Source organism: Ornithorhynchus anatinus, chromosome 5, assembly GCF_004115215.2.
Source record: "Ornithorhynchus anatinus isolate Pmale09 chromosome 5, mOrnAna1.pri.v4, whole genome shotgun sequence".
NCBI classification, from domain to species: domain Eukaryota; kingdom Metazoa; phylum Chordata; class Mammalia; order Monotremata; family Ornithorhynchidae; genus Ornithorhynchus; species Ornithorhynchus anatinus.
In genome coordinates, this window is record NC_041732.1 from 42,660,924 (window position 1) to 42,681,155 (window position 20,232).

Sequence of the window (20,232 nt, forward strand, 5' to 3'; positions counted from 1 at the left end):
TTGTATGTCTTTTTACCTTACCTTCCTAAGCATTTAGTGGTGCATAGAGAAGGAGAGTGGCATAATAGAACACAAGCCTAGGATTCAGAGGACCTGGGTTCTAATTCTGATCCAACGCTGGTGTTCTTGTGACCTTGGGTAAGTCACTTCTCTGTGCCTCAGCTTCCTCATCTGTAAAATGGAGATTTAGTGCCTGTTCTCCCACTTACTCAGACTGTGAGCCCAATTTGGGATAGAGATTGGGTCTGACCTGATTAATCTGTATCTACTTGAGCACTTAGTACAGTGCCTGTTACCTTGCAAATGCTTAACAAATGTTACACATTTTTATTAATAGTACAATGTATTTCATTCAACAGGTGCTCAATAAATACTATTACCATGACTACTTACCTCTTATGTTATTCATCTTAAACGTATCTCTTCTTCCAGAGAATCACTTCAAAAGATTTAACCTTTCATATTGGCAATGCATTTTTAAAATTAAGGTGATGTAGTTTGTGCTTCACCAAGCAGAATTGACTTTGATATGTTTCCAACTTGGCTTTTCATATCTTAATTAAATAAAAAGAAACAATCAAACTTAAAAAAATAAGCTATTCTTCCAAGTATTAAAGCTGCATTGTCCAAAAATGGAAACCCTGCAGTTACACTGATCTCTCATTTACATCTGAAAAGATTTTTAGCAGTAATGTCAATAGCAGATATTCACCTCATAGTGCCCAGTAGGTCTGCTTTTGTAGTCTCTCAAGAGCTTAATACAGTGCTCTGCAAGTAGTAAGCAGTCAATAAATATGATTAACTGATTCATTGAATGATTTACTATGAGGCTTAATTCCGAGGCATACTGTGCCTGGGGACTGAGTTTTTTTTCCATGGTATTTGTTAAGCAATTACTAATGTGTGTCTCCCCCCCTAGAATGGAGGTCGTTGTGGGCAGGAAATGTGTCTGTTTATTGTTAAATTGTGCTCTCCAAAGCGCTTAGCACAGTGCTCTGCACACAAGTGCTCTATAAATCCAAATGAATCAATGACTATGTGCCAGGCACTGTACTAGTACTGTACTTAGTACAGTGCTCAAATGCTTGGTGCAGTGCTTTGCACATCGTAAGCGCCCAATAAATACAATTGAATGAATGAATGTTCTAAGCACTGGGGTAGATAAAAGCTAATTAGGTTGGACACAGTCCTTGTCCCATGTGGGTCTTACAGTCTTAATCCTCATGTTACAGATGAGGTAATTGAGGCCCAGAGAAGTTAAGTGACTTGCCCAAGGTCACACACTGGGCAAATTGTAGAGCCGGAATTAGAACCTTAGTTTTCCTGTCTCCCAAGCCCGGGCTCTGTTCACTAGGCTACGTTGCTTCTCTTCACCATGAAACCTCTGTTTAGGTCTAAAAATAAAACCCTATTCAGAAAGTTACACTTCTTAAAGTTGCATTTTCTCAGTAGTGTTGTGAAAGAACTGGGAGATAGGCAGCTGTTTGTCATTATCCTACTTATGCTTTCTCTATATGGTTATTGCACATTGATGTTTTCCTAAAAATCTGTGTTGTTCTTTTGCATGATGAGCTGCATTTTACAGTTGTGACCGAAACACACAGATGTTGAATGCCTTGCCCAAGGTCACACAGTAAGTCAGGATGAGAAGCTTTCTTAGAAACCCCAGTCATATTGCTCCCAGTCTGGGTCAATTTATTCATCCATTTGTTTTAGAGAGTGCTTTCCTCTGAAGAACTCATGGCATTTTTCCAGTCCATCCTTCCTCTCCATTCTGGTATGTGCTATTCCTTGGGAACTTGGTAAACTGCAGTCTTGTCTCCAACATGCCTTGGGGTCCAGGATTGGGTCAAGCATCTGCATTGTACTCTTCCACTGAGAGTGCCTTGTGACAAGTGGCAGAGCCGGGATTCGAACCCATGACCTCTGACTCCAAAGCCCGTGCTCTTTCCACTGAGCCATGCTGCTTCTATAATGCTGGTATTTGTTAAGCTCTTACTTTGTGCAGAGCACTGTTCTAAGCGCCAGGGAGACACAGGGGAATCAGGTTGTCCCACTTGGGGCTCACAGTCTTAATCCCCATTTTACAGATGAGGTAACTGAGGCACAGAGAAGTTAAGTGACTTGTCCACAGTCACACACTGACAAGTGGCAGAGCTGGGATTCGAACCCATGACCTCTGGCTCCAAAGCCCTTGCTCTTTCCACTGAGCCACGCCGAGCCATAAGTAATAATTATGATGTAATTTTAGGAGGATTATGAAGTTGGGGAGAGTGGTGAACTATTGAATATAGAGAGGGAGGGAGTTCCAAGCCTGAGGCAGGTCATGGGTAAGGGGTTAGCATTGGGATATATGAGATTGAAGTACAGGGTGTAGGTTGGTTTTAGAGGAGACTATGTAGGCTTGGTTATAGTAGTTCAGATAAATAAGGTAGGAGGGAGAGAGCTGATTGAGTGCTTTAAAACTCATATTTGTCACAAATGCCCAAAGTGTGGTCTTCACAGGGCCAAAATTTAAGTTAAAGTCTCACCAAGAACCAGAGTTTTCCCCTCCATTATATTGTAAATCTGGCTATGAGACTCTAGTTGCTGCCATATTGACCTGGCAAAGTGGTTGAAGCTGAGCTCTTTGATTCACAAGCCCCAAATTGGTTAGGACAGATTCAAACTGGTCATGATGACAGCAAACCAGAGTAAGACACCTGTGAGGGAACCTACTTTGGTACTTTTCCACTAGTCACCTTGGGTATTATGGTTGATGAGAAATTTGAGATGTGCCCTTGGCCAAGTAATGGATTTTTTCTGTGGTCCCATTCCCTATTGGTAAAATGAGACAATTACTCATGTTGCCTTCTGCCTTCCCAAGCTATTGTAGGAATTTATGAGATGTCTGTGTAGTGCTGTCTGGAAGGAAAGGGCCAGATAAATAATACAAAGTACTGTAATTTTCTCACATATCTCCTGATTCATAATCAGTCTCCATGGCCACCAAGCTGGCACCTTTTGCTAAAGTTAATTTCATTCCATTTGTTTTTCAAATTATAGTTCCCTTTATAATATGCTTTGTACTTTAGATGTATTTGTCAACTGTTATTTAAAGGAAAAATAAGCTCAAATAAGTACTCAGTAAACATGAAATAAGCCAGAGGAAAGTAATTATGGGTGCATAGCTCTTATTCCTTAAGATGAAAGGCCCTGACCTATGTAGATGAGTTTTTAATAGTCAGTAAGCGATTTCCATATAAGTGACTCACCTTTTCATATTTCTTAGTTAGATATTGTTTACTTGTGTAACTTGATAGCTAGCAAATTGAGATGCCTTTTAGCAAAGATTGCTGTTTTTCACTGGACTGGGAATTTACCAGCCCATACACACCTGACCTGCTGACAGTGCCCAGTCTGAAAACTGGCCTTTGCTTAGTATATATTTTAGTCCTCCAGCCTGGATTTTCATTCATTCATTCAATCCTATTTATTGAGCACTTACTGTGTGCAGAGCATTATACTAAGTACTTGGGGGAGTACAATACAACAATAAACAGACACATTCTCTGCCCACAGTGAGCTTACAGGCTAGAAGTGGGGAGACAGACATCAATACAAATAAATAAATTACAGATATGTACATAAGTGCTGTGGGTCCAGGAGGGGGGAAACACAAAGGGAAAAAGTCAGGGCAATGCAGAAGGGAGTGGGAGAAAAGGGAAGGAGGGGCTTAGTCTGGGAAGGCCTCTTGGAGGAGATGCACCCTCAAAAAGGCTTTAAGGTTGGATGGGGGGACAGAGAGTATCTGTCTGTTGGATTTGAGGAGGGAGGGTATTCCGGGGCAGTGGCAGGATGTGGGCTAGGGGTCGGTGGTGAGATAGGCAAGATAGAATCACAGTGAGAAGGTTAGCATTAGAATAGTAAAGTGTGTGGGCTGGGTTGTAGAAGGAGAGTGACGAGGTGAGGTAGAAACTGGCAAGGTGGTGGAGTGCTTTAAAGCTAATAGTGAGGAGTTTCAATTTTAATTTCAAATTGAATTAAAATTAATTTTAATTTTAATCCAGGGCTTCCCAAGTAAAATCCAACTTGTACTCTAACCCCCATTCATTCAATCATTCATTCAGCTCTATTTATTTTATTAATGATTTGTACATATCTATGATTCTGTTTATTTTGGGTATTGATGCCTGTTTACTTGTTTTGTTTTGTTGTTTGTCTCCCCCTTCTACACTGTGAGCCCATTGGTGGGTAGGGATTATCTCTATCTGTTGCTCAACTGTACTTTCCAAACACTTAGTACAGTGATCTGCACACAATAAGTGCTTAATAAATTTGACTGAATGAATGAATGGTGAGAATTTACTTTGTGGAGAACTGTGTCCTAAGCACTTGGGAGAGTAAAATATAACAATAAGCAGTCACATTCCCTGCCCGTTGCTCTGACACTCCACTTGAGTGGAACTTGCAAGATCTCAAATCCAGTTTTCTATTGGTTAATGTGAGGGGATGGGGTAGGGGAAAACATTTGGGAGAAGATGGGGAAAAGATGTGGCAAAATCAATTCTAACCTTAAGGTTATAATAAAATAAGTGGTAATATTTAAATGCTTACTATGTTCCAAGTACTGTACCTAGCTCTGGGGTAGATGATTTGGGAATGCCTTGGGCCTGTAGCACGTGCACTTAGCAGTGTGCCCAGATTAGGGCAAGCTATGCACCTAGGGAGTTACCTGGATACGTGAATAATACCAATATAGCTTCAAAACCAGTCAACATGGATTAAAGCAACCTCCACCTTCCACCTTGATTCAGAATGAAAAAGCAATTTTACATAGCAGACTATACTTACAGACTTTCTTAAACTGATTTAAGATGTACTTTCAATCTTTCACCAGCATCCTGCCTTCATTTCAAACAAAAGCTCCCTCTGCCTCAAGTGGACAATGCCGAAGTTGGTAACAACAGTCCCAGGGTTTTTTAGGGAGTTCCAGTTCTGGTTGAGAACATAGCACCCCGAGAGAGCCTTAAAAATGACAAATAGGAGAGGGCTTTTGAGGGATGGTTCTATAGGATTCCAGGGTTGAAGTTTATTTTTTTTATTTCCTGGCAAGTTGATGATCTACATCAGATCCTTTCAAAATTGCAACTTCTTTTATAGTGAAGGTCAAACCCTGCAAAGATAAGTAATTCAATAGTCAGACTTTATTCCTAGTTTTCATATACTAGCCCTCATCTGCAGTCTTTCTATTTCTGCCTGCACAGTTTTAAAATTCTTCCTCAGAGGCATCAGGCAGCACTTTCTTCTGCAGTTTTAGGGTCCATTATTTGCCTGACAGCATTATGTAGTTTTTAATTTTTTTAAAGCCTTTGATGATTAATCAGTTTTTCATTATTGAGCTGTCTGCACTGCATTTCTTTGACATAGTTTACATTTATCTGTGTAATTAATTTCCATGAAATTACTGAGGGCATTTTTCTTTAGGTGAAGTTATTCTTTTTGATGTTGACCCAGGTTTGTTTTTATTGTGGAGAATGTTTGAAATGGAGTTGCATGAAATTACCTTGTATTAAAAAAAGGAAATCAGTTAAGTAACCACAATTAGACAATGGTAATTATACTGTAATCACTTTTCAATATTTCCTGTGATTGGCTGCTGTGTTAATTCCTCTGACTCAGTAGTAGAAATTGTCTCTTCCTACTTGGATCTCACCCACATAGAAAATGATTGTTTACCACATTTACAGTTCCTATCTTCAATTTACCACTATCTAAGGCTTTCTAATTTATTCTGCAGAAGGCAGAATTGCTCATAATTATAATCTTGCTACGTGTCCTTTATCTCATCATACACCAGTTAATTTGTGTCTGTCAGGTAGCATTCTGTAACAACATGTCATTAAATTTTTTAAGTCTCTAAAAGTCGCATATCTAGCTTGACTACGATTAACTGCACTTTGGAAGAATTGATCATTTTGGATCATTTGTCTATCCCGTATATTTCCCGTGGCATCCTTAATTATGCTTCTCCTTTATTCCACTTAGTCGGTCTGAAGGCCTGTTTTCTTTTTTATGCCCTGCTCCCTTTTGTTTTTTTTACCAAGCTTACTTTTGCTTCATCCCATTTTCCAATATTCCCTTCTTCCTGCAGGCTGGGAGGAAACTGGGGAGAGTGGCCCTGCTCTGCAATTCACTCTAGCTTCTGCCAAGGCAGGCTCCCTCCTCACCTCATGTGGCCAGGTCTACGTACAACAGCACATGGCTATTTTGGCAAGGAAGTTACAGGCCCCTACAGTTGTGCTAGTCATTGCCATAACATGTAAACTGCTTCTGCCCTATGGAATAGTTGCTCAATTTTTGGTGTCGATCTGGAGTGGATGCTATGTGTGTAAAATTTTTTCAGCTCAAACCCTTAGGACAGTTCTTTGAAGAATAGCTCGAGAATTACTGTTGCAGAAACTTTGCAGTTATGACCTAGGGTGCTTCTATTTATGTATTCCTTCCCTATTGCTTTCAGTTCTCTGTTCTAGGACTCTGGAGGAGAATCCAGTAAATAGCTTTACATTGACCTCTTAAAAATCCAGAAATTTTAACAGTGGTTTGTATTTCCTAGGCACTGATTTTAACATAGACAGCCTACCTCTGCCTCGCCAAGCCCATCATGACTGGGCCCTCTTCCACGAGGAGTCTCCGAAAAATAACTATAAGCTCTTCCACAAGCCAACTATTACCTTATTCAACTACACTGCTACCTTCAGTCGCCACTCACACCTGCCTTTAACTACTCAGTACCTGGAGGGGATCGAGGTCCTGAAGTCTCTCAGATATATGGTTCCTTTGCAAACAAAAAACAGCCTCAGGCGAAGACTTGCTCCCCTTGTCTATGTCCAGTCTGATTGTGACCCTCCCTCAGACCGGGACAGCTATGTGCGGGAGTTGATGAACTACATTGAGGTAGATTCCTATGGGGAGTGTCTTCGGAACAGAGACCTCCCTCAGCAGCTGAAAAACCCAGCCTCCATGGACGATGCTGGCTTCTACAGGATCCTCTCACAGTACAAGTTTATCCTTGCTTTTGAGAATGCCGTCTGTGACGACTACATCACCGAGAAGTTCTGGAGACCACTGAAGCTGGGGGTGGTCCCCGTGTACTATGGCTCTCCAAGCATCGCAGATTGGCTTCCTAGCAACAAAAGTGCCATTCTGGTCCGCTCATTTTCTCATCCCCAGAAGTTGGCCAGTTATATTAAAAAACTGGATGCCAACGATAAAGAGTACGAGGCCTACATCACTTGGAAACTGAAGGGAGAAGTCAACAATCGCCGACTTCTCACGGCGATCAAGGAACGCAAGTGGGGGGTGCAGGATTTCACTCAGGACAACTACATTGATGCGTTTGAGTGCATGGTGTGTAACAGGGTGTGGGAAAACATCCGGCGACAAGGAAAGGTAAGCAAAATTCTCCCGGCAGTTTATCCCAGGTCCTGTGTCAATGGCCTGATTGTTACTGATCCAAGGTGATAAGATAGGAGGACTTTAGGAGACTCAAGGATGGTTTCAAGCAGATCTTGGCTACCAAAAATGGTAGTCAGGCAGCCTAGGGAAAAGTTGTAGGGGGCATTCTGGGTATCTAGAAGCTGCTGTTCAGCAGCACTACTGCTGCTGCTAGTTCGGAGTCCAGGCCATTGTTTTGAAGACTCGTGTAGTTGTCCCAGACCCCACCCGTCACTACCGAACAAAGGTAGAAAGATTGGCCAGGAAATAATAATAATAACAGTGGTACTTGTGAAGTACTTACTATGTGCCCAGCAGTGTTCTAAGCACTGGGGTAGATACAAATTAATCAGGTTGGACACAGTCCCTTTCCCATATGAAGCTCACACTATTATTCCCCATTTTACAAATGAGGTAACTGTGGCCCAGAGAAGTTAAGTGAACTGTAAGCCTGTCAAAGGGCAGGGACTGTCTCTATCTGTTACTGATTTGTACATTCCAAGCGCTTAGTACAGTGCTCTGCACATAGTAAGTGCTCAATAAATACTATTGAATGAATGAATGAATTTGCACAAGGTCACACAGCAAACACATGGCAGAGCTGGGATTAAAACCCAGGTCCTTCTGACTCCCAGGCCCATGCTCTATCCACTAAACTATGCTATGTTGTGGCCGATCTTGGGAGTGTTGACCAGATCCTAGGAATGGTAGCCTCTAAAGAGCCACAGAAGTGTTGCCTGCATCGATACCAATATCAGAGTCTCCACTACAGCCAGAAGCTGGCTGTCAACCCAGGTGACTTAGTGAGTCACCTTCTATAATGCATTCCAGAAGGTTACCTGCTAATCTCTTGTTAACTTTAATGTTTCTTGGGGAAAAGTGAAGCCCTTCCATTATTTCATAGTGGCCACAGCAACTGGCTGCAGACACAGAATTTTGCTATTAACATGAAAAGATTGTTCCCTTTAGTTTATTTTCTCTAAGAAGATAATTTAAATTGAGTATATAATGTTCAATGTTATTTTCTATTTTATCTCTGTCTCTGGGCTCTTCATTAGTTCCACATGCTAGACTATCTAGTTCTGTTAGTCGGTAAGGGAAGTGAGAAAAACCCTTAGGAATCTTACATTTTCCCCATTATCTTTACTGGATTTCCTTCTCCTCACCAGTTTTTCATTCCACTTGGTGGACATGTCAAGCGTTGGCCCATTATTCATGCCAGGTGTTTATATAAAAGCCATCATGGAGGAAAATGTAGCCCTGCCTGAAGGGAGGAAAGAGGTTAACCCTAACCTAGCTGACCTTTAGAATCCCTGTTCTTCCTAGGACTCCATTTATTGATAAGACACCCACTTGAAAGAACATGGGATCGGAAGTCAGAAGACCTAGGTTCTAGTATCAGCTCTACCAGTGGCCTGCTGTGTGACCGACACTTCACCTCTCTGGGCCTCTGTTTTCTCATCTGTAAAATGAGGATAAAATAGATTGTGTGCCCCATGGGATTGAATCTGAAAACCTTACATTTACCTCAGAATTTGACACATAGTAAACATTTAGTAACTGCCATAATGAATGATCAGTTCTTTTAAGTTGAATGTGGATTACCCAAAATGACCATTTATCCAAACCTGGGCCAATTTAGATCATTGGGAAAGAATACACTTGTTTTAATCTGTCGAGTTGTCTCCGACCCATAGTGACTCCAACCACACATCTCTCCCAGAATGCTGCACTCTCCACCTGCAATTAGTCTGGTAGTTTATCCAAGAGTTTTCTTGGTAAAAATACAGCAGTGGTTTACCATTGCCTTCTTCCGCTCAGTAAACTTGAGTCTCCGCCCTTGACTCTCTCCCATGCGCTGCTGCCCAGCACAGGTGAGTTTTGACTTGTAGCAGATTGCCTTCCACTGACTAGCCACTGTCCAAGCTAGGAATGGAATGGGTATGCTTCTGCTTGACTCTTTTCCAAAGCTGAGACTGGTATAGTACTGGAAACTCTCCAGGTGAGATGCTGAGAAGGGGAAAGAATACACAGTTAAACACAAATTGAGCCTATTGTTCTGGTTTGATACAATAAAACCGAGTTTGCCCAGTTTTCCTAATTTTGGAACAACTATAATATTCATTTATAGTAGGAGGGTTTCAGTGGTACCCTGCTGGTGTCACAGAAGTCTCAGAAGCTGATAGGCATCTTGGAAAAGAATTCAGGCAGCTGAAGTATTTCCTTCAGAGCAACCCAATATGAAACATCTGAGATGAAGTACTCTGCCATTACTCCTATCTGAAATTTATTTCAATTTTATTTCAATGTCTATTTCCCCTCTAGACTGTAAAGACCTTATTGACAGGGAATATGTCTACCAAATCTATTTGAATTCATTCAATCGTATTTATTGAGTGCTTTCTGTGTGCAGAGCATTGTAATAAGTGCTTGGGAGAGTACAACAATAAACACTGTACTCTCCCAAGCACAAAGTTCAGTGCTTGTTGTGTTGAGGAATGTGTTTGTTATATTGTACTCTCCCAAGCACTTAGTACAGTGCTCTGCACATAGCACTCAAATATGATAGATTGACTCTGCACACAGAAAGCAACCATTGCTTGATTGAGACTAGGAAATAACAGTGTCTTATTTAGAGCCTTTTAGGAAAAGAATTTCAGGTCCATTTTCTCTCCTCCAGAGAAATGACTAGTGGATATCAGGGCCATGTTTGCATTTTAATAAACTATGGCACTTTTAAACCACTAGATATGCTAATGGCTCTTTACCAAAAAGCAGAGAAACAGGCTTACTTTGGGAAAAAAAAAATGAAAGGAATATTTTTAAAAAGTTGTTTTCATTTGCATTAGGATTGATATTTTGGCACAGGAACAGAATTTAGGAAAGTAATTTCCTTTGAAGCAGGTCACAGGTCTTGTTTTGTTCAGATTCAGAAAAGCCCTAAAAAATGCAAGTTCTCTGGAACAGTTTTTGTTGACCATAACATGCCTAGAATCATGATTGCTGATTGTAGAAAATGTATGAAGCCATCTAGCCAGAAGAGGTGTTCACTCCACAATTTCCATAAGCCCTTTCCCCTGTCTGTGCATTAACCATAAGGTTAAAGGGTTCCCAATGCTTCCTTAGGGAGTTAGTAAGCAACAAAGACTGGCTTTGAAGAACTACAGCATTCCTTCCATTCTATTAAATACCAATTTATGCACCAAAAAGCATGATGCAGATTTCATATACAACATGGAATCTTTCCCTCTCTAGAAATCATAAACTAGAATTTCAGTGGTTTTAGAATTCCCATAGTTATTCAACACTTTGTTTCTCCCTATTTCAGCCCAGTTTGTGCTCTGCTTCACCATGCTCCTTTTTCAAGGGTCTCTGTAACTTATCTGTTTACCATGAGACCAAAGGCCCCGATTTACCTGCCCCTGTGTTTATCCCAGTCCAGTTACCACAATGTTTTCCATATGGAATGTTCCCTCCAGGTTTAAGTCTTTTCCTGCAAGCTCTTTTGCAACAGGCACTATTGTCTGTGAAATTTCCTTTGGCAGGTTTCTTTAGAATTCACTCCTAACCCAAGGGAAAGCTTTTGAAGTTAATTTAAGAAATTAAGTAAAATCTTAAAACACATTTGGGAAGACTAATAACAACATCAAATACCTCAATTATTATTATTGAATGCCTACTATGTGCCAAGCACTGTAAGCACTGGGGTTGATGCAGTATATGCCGATCAGACATATTCCTACATGGGGCTCTCAGGTGGGAAGGAGAACAGATAATGAATTCCCTATTTACAGATGAGGAAACAGGCACTGAGAAGTTAGATGATTTGCCGAAGGTTCCAGAGCAGAGAATAAAACCCAGGAGAATGCATGTGCACAGATTTGGTACACAAGTCAAACAGAGGGGCAAGAGAATGAAAGCAGTTCTGATAGAGGCTTTATTTCTTCCTCTTCATCACCTTTCCCCTCACCCAAAAACAGTCAGACCCAACTCAGACAAACTTTCATTTGAAGCTTAGAAGCAGTATGGCTTAGTGGAAGGAGTACAGGCCTGGGAGTCAGAGGACCAGGGCTCAAATCCTGGCTCTGCCACTTGTCTGCTGTGTGCCCCATGTAGGACATGGACTGTGTTCAACTCAATTACCTTATATCTCTTCTAGTGCTTAGTAAAGTGTCTTGCACATAGTAAACACTTAATTACCATTAAAATCCATCTTGTTGCCAGCACTTTCAAGATACTAAGGATCTCTGCTGAGGTAAAGTTGGCTTTCAGACTTCCTATACTCTATCTCATTTAGTCTGTTAGCAGCCTTGTTAAAAAAAATATTAGGAAGGTATTTATGACTTATTGAAAAGAGCACAGGACTAGGAGCTGGAGGACCTGGGTTTTAATCCAAGCTGTTACTTGTCTGCTGTGTAACTTTGGCCAAGTCACTTAATTTCTCTTCATTTTCCTCATTTGTAAAATGGAGATTCAGTACCTGCTCTCCCTCCTACTTAGACTAAGTCCCAGATGGGACAGGAACTGGGTCCTGCCTGGTTATCTTGTTCTGGTTTTTCATATAGTGCTTGGCACATAGCAAATGTATAATGAATACCATAATTATTAATAATAATAGTAATTGGCTGGTGTGGAAATTGAGTCACAGGATAAATGATATGTGACTCATGGAGTAATATTGGTAAGAATTGGGACTAGAATCTGGATCTGATTCCCAGACTTTGCGCTATCAAGTTAGGCATCTTTTGCCTTTTTTTTTTCTTGCCAAATTGTCTGAGACATTCATTTTTATGGGAGGATTTAATCCTAGTCACAGAGAACATGGTTGGACCAAAATATGAGAGCATAAAATATGCTTGCATCCTTTGGCTTGGAGGTATGCCTGGCTCCTCTTGGAATAAGATATGATTCTTGAGACAAGGAATGGTGGTGGGCAGGGGTGAGCCATTTAAAATTGCCTCGCAATACCCCCACAATATCCTGTGTTCCTACCACGCACAGTACCATCATCCCCACTTGTCTGAAAGGCACAGCAGGTGGCTCTGAGCTCCATCAGGCCCACCTAAAAATAATAATAATTGTGGTATTTGTTAAGTGCTTACAACGTGTCAGGCACTGGGGTGGATACAAGCAAATTGGGTTGGACATAGTCCCTGCTCCATGTGGGACTCACACTCTAAATCCCCATTTTACAGATGAGTTAATGAGACACAGAGAAGTGAAGTGATTTGCCCAAGTTCACACAGCAGACAAGCAGTGGATCCAGGATTAGAACAAATGACCTTCTGACTCCAAGACCTGTGCTTTACCCACTACACCATGCTGCTGGGAGTTAGCACCAAGCAATCCACTTCTCTTCCCCACTTCCTTCAACTGCTAGAAGCCACAGCTGTGGCTAGGAAGCAGCCCCATGGGGCAATGATGTCATCACATTGTGCTGCATTCTGTGGAACATGATGTCACTTGTGGGCCTCACAGAACCCAGTAGTAGCACTGGGTCCCCAGAGGGGCGGGTAATCTAGCACAGCTATAGTCATGAGGGTGTTATGCAGGTGTTGGGATCAGGGATGAAATATTTAAAACTTTCTCAATGAAGTAAGATTTGTTAATAGGTGTTTAAACTGGATGGTTGGCTCTTTCCACACGTAATTACTCAAAAGTTTCATTTTGTTTGGCTCTTCTGCACAAAAAGGGTGCCACTATATTATATGAGGCAACCATCCTCCCTGACAATCTTCCCACTTTTCAAATCCTGTAATCTAGTTAATTTCTCTGTTCATTTAGTCACAGTTCTGGCTGTGGGTGGATAAAGTATGGGCCTAGGACCTGGGTTCTAGTCCTGATTCTGCCACTTGTCTGCCTTAGGGTTTTCTATGCTTCAATTCCCTCATCTGTAAAATGGGATTAAGATTATGACCTTCATGTTGGACATGAACTGTCCAGCCTGACTAGCTTGTATCTACCCCAGTGCTTATAGTAGGTGCCTAATAAATACCATTGCGCACACACACACAAAACCAATGCTGGTGGATAGTAGATAATGCCATCTCATGGTCTTGGGAATTAGATGCTTCCTTCATCCCTAATTTATGGTTTTTAAACTTTTTCTTGGAAATAATAATCTAATATCATCCATCTAGACCACATACCTTGTTTTAAAATTTCCCGGGCTGTCTATAAATTGACTTCTATTGTTTTTCTTCTCTTCATACAAAATGAATATTCGACCTGAGGCACCTTGTTCACATCAGTGGACTTTGTGAATGTTGCTTCTACTTTTCCATAAGTCCTGTGATGTCTTCAAGAGAGTAAACAGCTCTAAGAAATCCTTTCCTGAATGCCAGAAAGCCTATTAATCTAAGCCTTATTAAAGCATTTCTTTTCCCCCCCAAACATTTAAAGTGTAGATTAAATGCACTTTCAGTTAGTTAATTTGGAAACAACAGACCTGTCTGTTCTTATTGAAACTAATAGTTGACCACATATCCTTTGAACAAACAGTCTTTGGAATTTTAGATGGATAGTTTTAAAAAGTCTTTGATCTTCACAGAAAATGAAAATGTTCTACATTAAGAGAGCAAAAACAATAGCTACAGTTGTTCAATTAATAGCATTAATTATCAAAGAAGGATGAACCTGATTTTTCCAGAGCCCAAAGATTTTGTGTTTTTTTTAAATGGTCTTTGTTAAGCACTTACTATTTACTATTCGCTGTACTAAAACCTAAGTTGTACTACTCGCTGTACTAAGACCCAAAGTGAAGGAGGCCCTCTGAGATGAGCATTAACCCTTTCAGACCACTAGAAACATTGAAGGGAAGCAGTGTGGCCTAGTGGGAAGAGCATGGGCTTTGGAGTTAGACGACCTGGGTTCTAATCCCAATTCTGTCACTTGTCTGCTACGTGACCTTGGGCAAGTCATTTATCTTTCAGTACCCGGTTCCGTCATCTTCAAAATGGGGAATGCATTACATTTTCTCCCTCTTTCTTAAACTGTGATCCCTTTGTGAGACCTGATTATATAGTATCTATTCCAGCACTTAGTATAATGCTTGGCACACAGTAAGCCCTTAAATATACCACAATTATTATTATTACTAGAAGACCACTTACATAACATTGCTGCATAAATTATGCATATTCTCTCCCAATGCAATCAATCATATTCATTGATCACTTACTGTATTCAGAGAACTAAGTGCCTGGGAGAGCACAATATAATGGAGTTGGTAGACATGTTCCCTGCCTACAAGGAGCTTACAGTCTAGAGGGGGAGACTGACAAATAAATTATGGATATGTCTATAAATACTGTGGGATTGAGAATGGGGTGAATAAAGGCTACAAAACCACGTGCAAAGCTGATGCTGAAGGGAGAAGGAATAAGGGAAATGAGGGTTTGGTCAGGCAGGCCTCTTGGGGGAGTTGTGATTTTAATAATAAGGCTTTGAATGTGGGAATAAGGCTTTGAAAGTGGGTGCAATTAACAGCCCCCCTTCCCCAATTTCTGTGTTAATACTCCTCTCCATGCCTGCTTTATCTCCATGGAATAGATTTAGGTTCTGGTAGAATGGGGCTCAGTTAAGAGCAGGGGCAGTTGCCCTCCAAAACTTTTTAAAGCAGTTATTAAGAGGAAACCAAGTGGGGATTTTGCAAGAGAGCACTGCACACCCTTAAGAGCTAGGAAGGGAAGAGCAAGCTTGAGCCTAGTTCAGATGGAGAGTCACTACCTGGATGACAGTCCTTTGCCCCAACTCCCAATCTGCTTCCTCTTCTAACCACTTTGAAGGGTTTTGGTGGGGAATGGTCATTGTTCTTACTGGCAGGCAGGATCGCTAACAGGAAGGGCCTTGCCCCTGTGTGTCTGGGTATAGCATAGCATCTCTGATCAGGAGGTGGGGTGGAACAACCCAATTTGCTTGAGGTGCTCCCTGATAGACTCCATCAGCCTGTTACCAACCTTAATAATAATAATAATAATATTAATAATAAGGATAGTAATTATGGCACTTTGTGACAAACACTGTGCTAAGTGCTGGGGTAGATACAAAATAAGATCAGACACAGACCCTGTCTCATTCATGGCTCACAGACTAAGGGGGAGGAAGAACAAATATTCAATTCTCATTTACAGATGTAGCTGAAGCACAGAGAAGTTATCTCCCCCTTCATAGACAGTAGACCATGACTCTTCCCACCTTCACAGACACATTTCCTCCAAGAGACACTCCTTGATTAAACCATATTTTCCCTTTCTCCCTCTCCCCTCTGCATCACTGGTGCACTTGGATCTGTGCCCTTTAAGCAATTGATAGTCATCCCATCCTGAGCCCCACAACATCTATGTACATATCCAAAATTTATTTTAATTTTTGATCTATCTCTAGACTGTGAGCTCCTTGTTGTCAGGAAACCTGTTTACTGATTCTGTTGTAATTGTACTCTCCCAAAATCTTATTACAGTGCTCTGCACATACTAAATATTTAGTAGATTCCACTGATTGACTGACCTGTCCAAGATTACATAGTCAACAAGTGGTGGAGTGAGGATTTGAATTTAGGTCCTCTTGACTCCCACACCACTTTCCCTTTCCACTAGGCCATAAGGGAGAAGAGGGGTGAGCACTGTACTCAATAACATTACTATTGTTCCTATTGTAGACTTTCTCTTTCCTCCCTCAAAAGTAGCAAACTATTGTTGCATAATCACTGTCCTAAGCAGTTTGGAGAATACAGTACAATGGAGTTAGTAGACATGTTTCCTTCCCACAAGATGTTTACAGTCTTGAGTGGGAGACAGAAATTTGAATATCTGTACACTGGTAAGCTTCTTGTGGACAGGGGAACATTTCTACCAGCTCTCTTGTACTCCCCCAAATGCTTAGTACGGTGCTCCTTATGCATTGATTGATGGATTAATGAGAAAAGATGCTAGATACTGATGGAGGGATGCTATGGATTGATACCTCAGGGAATGCAGCTTTCATCAAGCTTATTTCTCCTCCTTTTGGCAGGGACTACTACCCAGGAAGTGGAATGCGGATGTTAATCATTTGAGCTGTCCCAAGCCTGAGACTTTTGCATTTTCCTCTCTGTCTCTACACTGGACCTCTTTGCGTGAGATGTGGATTCCAAGCTTTGAACAGTCCAAGAAAGAAGCCCAAGCACTTAGATGGCTGGTTGAAAGGAATAGAAACTTCACCACACAGGAGTTCTGGACCCTGGTTTTCAAAGACTGAATTTGGAAAGTAAACTATCTGGGGATGGATCATAAAGGGGAATGTCACAGTCTCCTCTGGTGATATAACTGAGATGTTGGGAACGGATGTGTACACTTCCAAGCCACTGCAAGAGGACTAAAACAGTGTTGATGTGTGTGTGTGTGTTTGTGTGAATGCACACATTTACAGATGTGCTTTTTGTGGTCATATGGAGCAAAAATTAACTGTCATGTAGATCTTGTCTAGGGAAGGAGCAATGCACTGAATGGACCGCTAGTCACCTAAAAAAAGCATCACTCTGTCTCCACAGGGTCCAGTTACTTCCTGGGCAGTGTGTTGGTGTTGGGGAGAATAGAGTCTAGTACACTGAGCAGAAGCCTGTATGCTACTCTTTTCTAAATTGCCTTAATATTTTAAAATCAGTAACTGTGGTAAGCAGACTTCTTGACTATCCTCAGGATAGGTTTTAATCCATGTAGCACTCATGTTGAGCTCTAACAAACTAGAAATGTTAATAACCCTTAGGGGGTCACATTTATATTTTTATACAAAAGAAGTATTTCTTGAAGACATTAAGATTTTCATTTTACATTTTAAATTCAGTTACATGCCTTGTGTTGAGATTCACCGGAAGCACTTTACCTCCATTTTAATGGTCACGGAAGGTAAGTGAAGTCACCCAAGTTGCTGTTCCAGCTGAATAGTCATCCTCAACTCCCTCAGCAACAGCAGTTCATTGTAACTTGGCAAGCTGAATTTCCTGGTGCTGAGCCCAAATGTGAAATTCATTAGGCTTGGCACTGGGTAATCCCATCTGTTAACGTCCAGGGACAGATCTGCTGCAAACATGCAGTGCAAGGTTTAGTTTCTATCTTTAAAACAAAAGAACCCAGGGGCCTTTCTTCCCAAACAGTGTCTCTTTAAACCAACATCTCTGTGCTGCTTATGACCCTAAACTAGCCTTAAATGGAAGAATCATTTGGATCCATAGACTACAAGTCATTGTTTTATTTAATCACAGGGAAGAGTTCATCAGTTTGTTTCCATTTGAAAGATCGACTATTTACCCATACTCCACTGGAAATGAACTACCTAGAGATTCTTGACTATATATTTATGTCTGTTATACTCATTTGTTGTTGGGTTAATATGTTCTGAATTTGTGGGCCAGTGCATTTTCTCTTCCTCCTCTTTAACACTTTGGCCATCCCAGAATGGTGCTATTATTATACTATGAAAGTATTCTGACATTTTAAAACTGGTCCCACTAAGTTCAGTGAAAAAATATGACCTCTATTCCCCAGTATTCTGAACTGTTTATAAAATCAGATACAATTTTACAACTATATCCCAAGCATTGTCTGAGTGAAAATTAAATTTGGAACCCATCTATTACAAAGTGTGAAGGGTAGCCCAGTCAGTATGGGAGTAAAAAGGAGAAAGATTGAAATAAAGCCAGAAGGAATTCCCCTGCTGTAGAGAGGTTTCCTGGAGACTACAGAAAGGGACCTCCTTGTAAAAGCTATGTAGCATGTCCCCTTTTCTCCTTTCATTCAGCAGATGGGCTAATCTGACCATTTCGTCTTATTCAGAAATAAGCTAAAAAGCCACAGAAACTTTGGGCTCCTGAGGATGTTACAAAGCTACCTGGTAAGGAGAAAGGACAGAAGTTTCACCAGTAGAGAAAAGACTACTTTAGCATCAAGAGCCAAGCAGAAGAGCCAAAGCAAAAAGAAAAGATATATAAAAGGACTACTTGACAATATCAAACCTTATCTATGCTTTCTTAACACCCACTGTTTGCAGAACAATATGCTATAATAGAACAAGGCAAGCACTTGAGTAACTCTAAAACTTTCTCCCTCCAGCAGCAGGCTTCCATTTGTTCTGAGAGCAGAGTGGTAAGCTCATTGTGAGAAGCGAATGTGGTGGTGTCTGCTACTTCTATTGTATTATACTCTCCCAAGCACTTAGTACAGTGCTCTGCACATAGTAAGCACTCCATAAATACCATTGATTGGTTGATCCACAAGTGGAATCTCAACAAGAGGAGTCAGTGGCCCTTTATGGCTACATAGAGCCTTACTTCAGAGGACTCAGTCTGAGGTAGGAAGCTTCTCTACAGCCTCCAGCTGCTCAGGCAGGAGGCTGGAGTTCAAATCCTTGGAACTCAAAGGAAGCCCTCCTTTTTGTGTGGATGCTGAGGAATGGCACCAATTAATCAATGGTATTTATGGAGCACTTACTGTGTGTAGAGCAGGGTACTAAGTGCTTGAGAGAGTACAATATATGAGAAAGTATTCATTCATTCATTCAATAGTATTTATTAAGCGCTTACTATGTGCAGAGCACTGTACTAAGCGCTTGGGATGAACAAGTCGGCAACAGATAGAGACAGTCCCTGCCGTTTGACGGGCTTACAGTCTAATCAGGGGAGACGGACAGACAAGAACAATGGCAATAAATAGAGTCAAGGGGAAGAACATCTCGTAAAAACAATGGCAACTAAATAGAATCAAGGCGATGTACAATTCATTAACAAAATAAATAGGGTAACGAAAATATATACAGTTGAGCGGACGAGTACAGTGCTGTGGGGATGGGAAGGGAGAGGTGGAGGAGCAGAGGGAAAAGGGGAAAAAGAGGGTTAAGCTGCGGAGAGGTAAAAGGGGGGATGGCAGAGGGAGTAGAGGGAGAAGAGGAGCTCAGTCTGGGAACGCCTCTTGGAGGAGGTGAGTTTTAAGTAGGGTTTTGAAGAGGGAAAGAGAATCAGTTTGGCGGAGGTGAGGAGGGAGGGCGTTCCAGGACCGCGGGAGGACTTGACCCAGGGGTCGACGGTGGGATAGGCGAGACCGAGGGACGGTGAGGAGGTGGGCGGCAGAGGAGCGGAGCGTGCGGGGTGGGTGGTAGAAAGAGAGAAGGGAGGAGAGGTAGGAAGGGGCAAGGTGATGGAAAGCCTTGAAGCCTAGAGTGAGGAGTTTTTGTTTGGAGCGGAGGTTGATAGGCAACCACTGGAGTTGTTTAAGAAGGGGAGTGACATGCCCAGATCGTTTCTGCAGGAAGATGAGCCGGGCAGCAGAGTGAAGAATAGACTGGAGCGGGGCGAGAGAGGAGGAAGGGAGGTCAGAGAGAAGGCTGACACAGTAGTCTAGCCGGGATATAACGAGAGCCCGTAACAGTAAGGTAGCCATTTGGGTGGAGAGGAAAGGGCGGATCTTGGCGATATTGTAGAGGTGAAACCGGCAGGTCTTGGTAACGGATAGGATGTGTGGGGTGAACGAGAGAGACGAGTCAAGGATGACACCGAGATTGCGGGCCTGAGAGATGGGAAGGATGGTCGTGCCATCAACGGTGATAGAGAAGTCTGGGAGAGGACCCGGTTTGGGAGGGAAGATGAGGAGCTCAGTCTTGCTCATGTTGAGTTTTAGGTGGCGGGCCGACATCCAGGTGGAGACGTCCTGGAGGCAGGAGGAGATGCGAGCCTGAAGGGAGGGGGAGAGGACAGGGGCGGAGATGTAGATCTGCGTGTCATCTGCG

The 20,232-nt window shown here is 41.8% G+C and overlaps 1 protein-coding gene across 1 annotated transcript in view; it reads left to right on the plus strand.

Annotated features, from left to right (window-relative positions):
* The window catches only part of FUT10 (fucosyltransferase 10), a 58,198-nt gene extending 39,594 nt beyond the window's left edge, over positions 1 to 18,604 (plus strand). Inside the window, exons 4-5 of the mRNA XM_029066146.2 lie at positions 6,579 to 7,431; positions 16,489 to 18,604. Coding sequence (XP_028921979.1) covers positions 6,579 to 7,431; positions 16,489 to 16,713 — 1,078 coding nt within the window. The 3' untranslated portion in view covers positions 16,714 to 18,604. The remainder of the gene's footprint in view (positions 1 to 6,578; positions 7,432 to 16,488) is intronic.
* Positions 18,605 to 20,232: the final 1,628 nt, after the last annotated feature.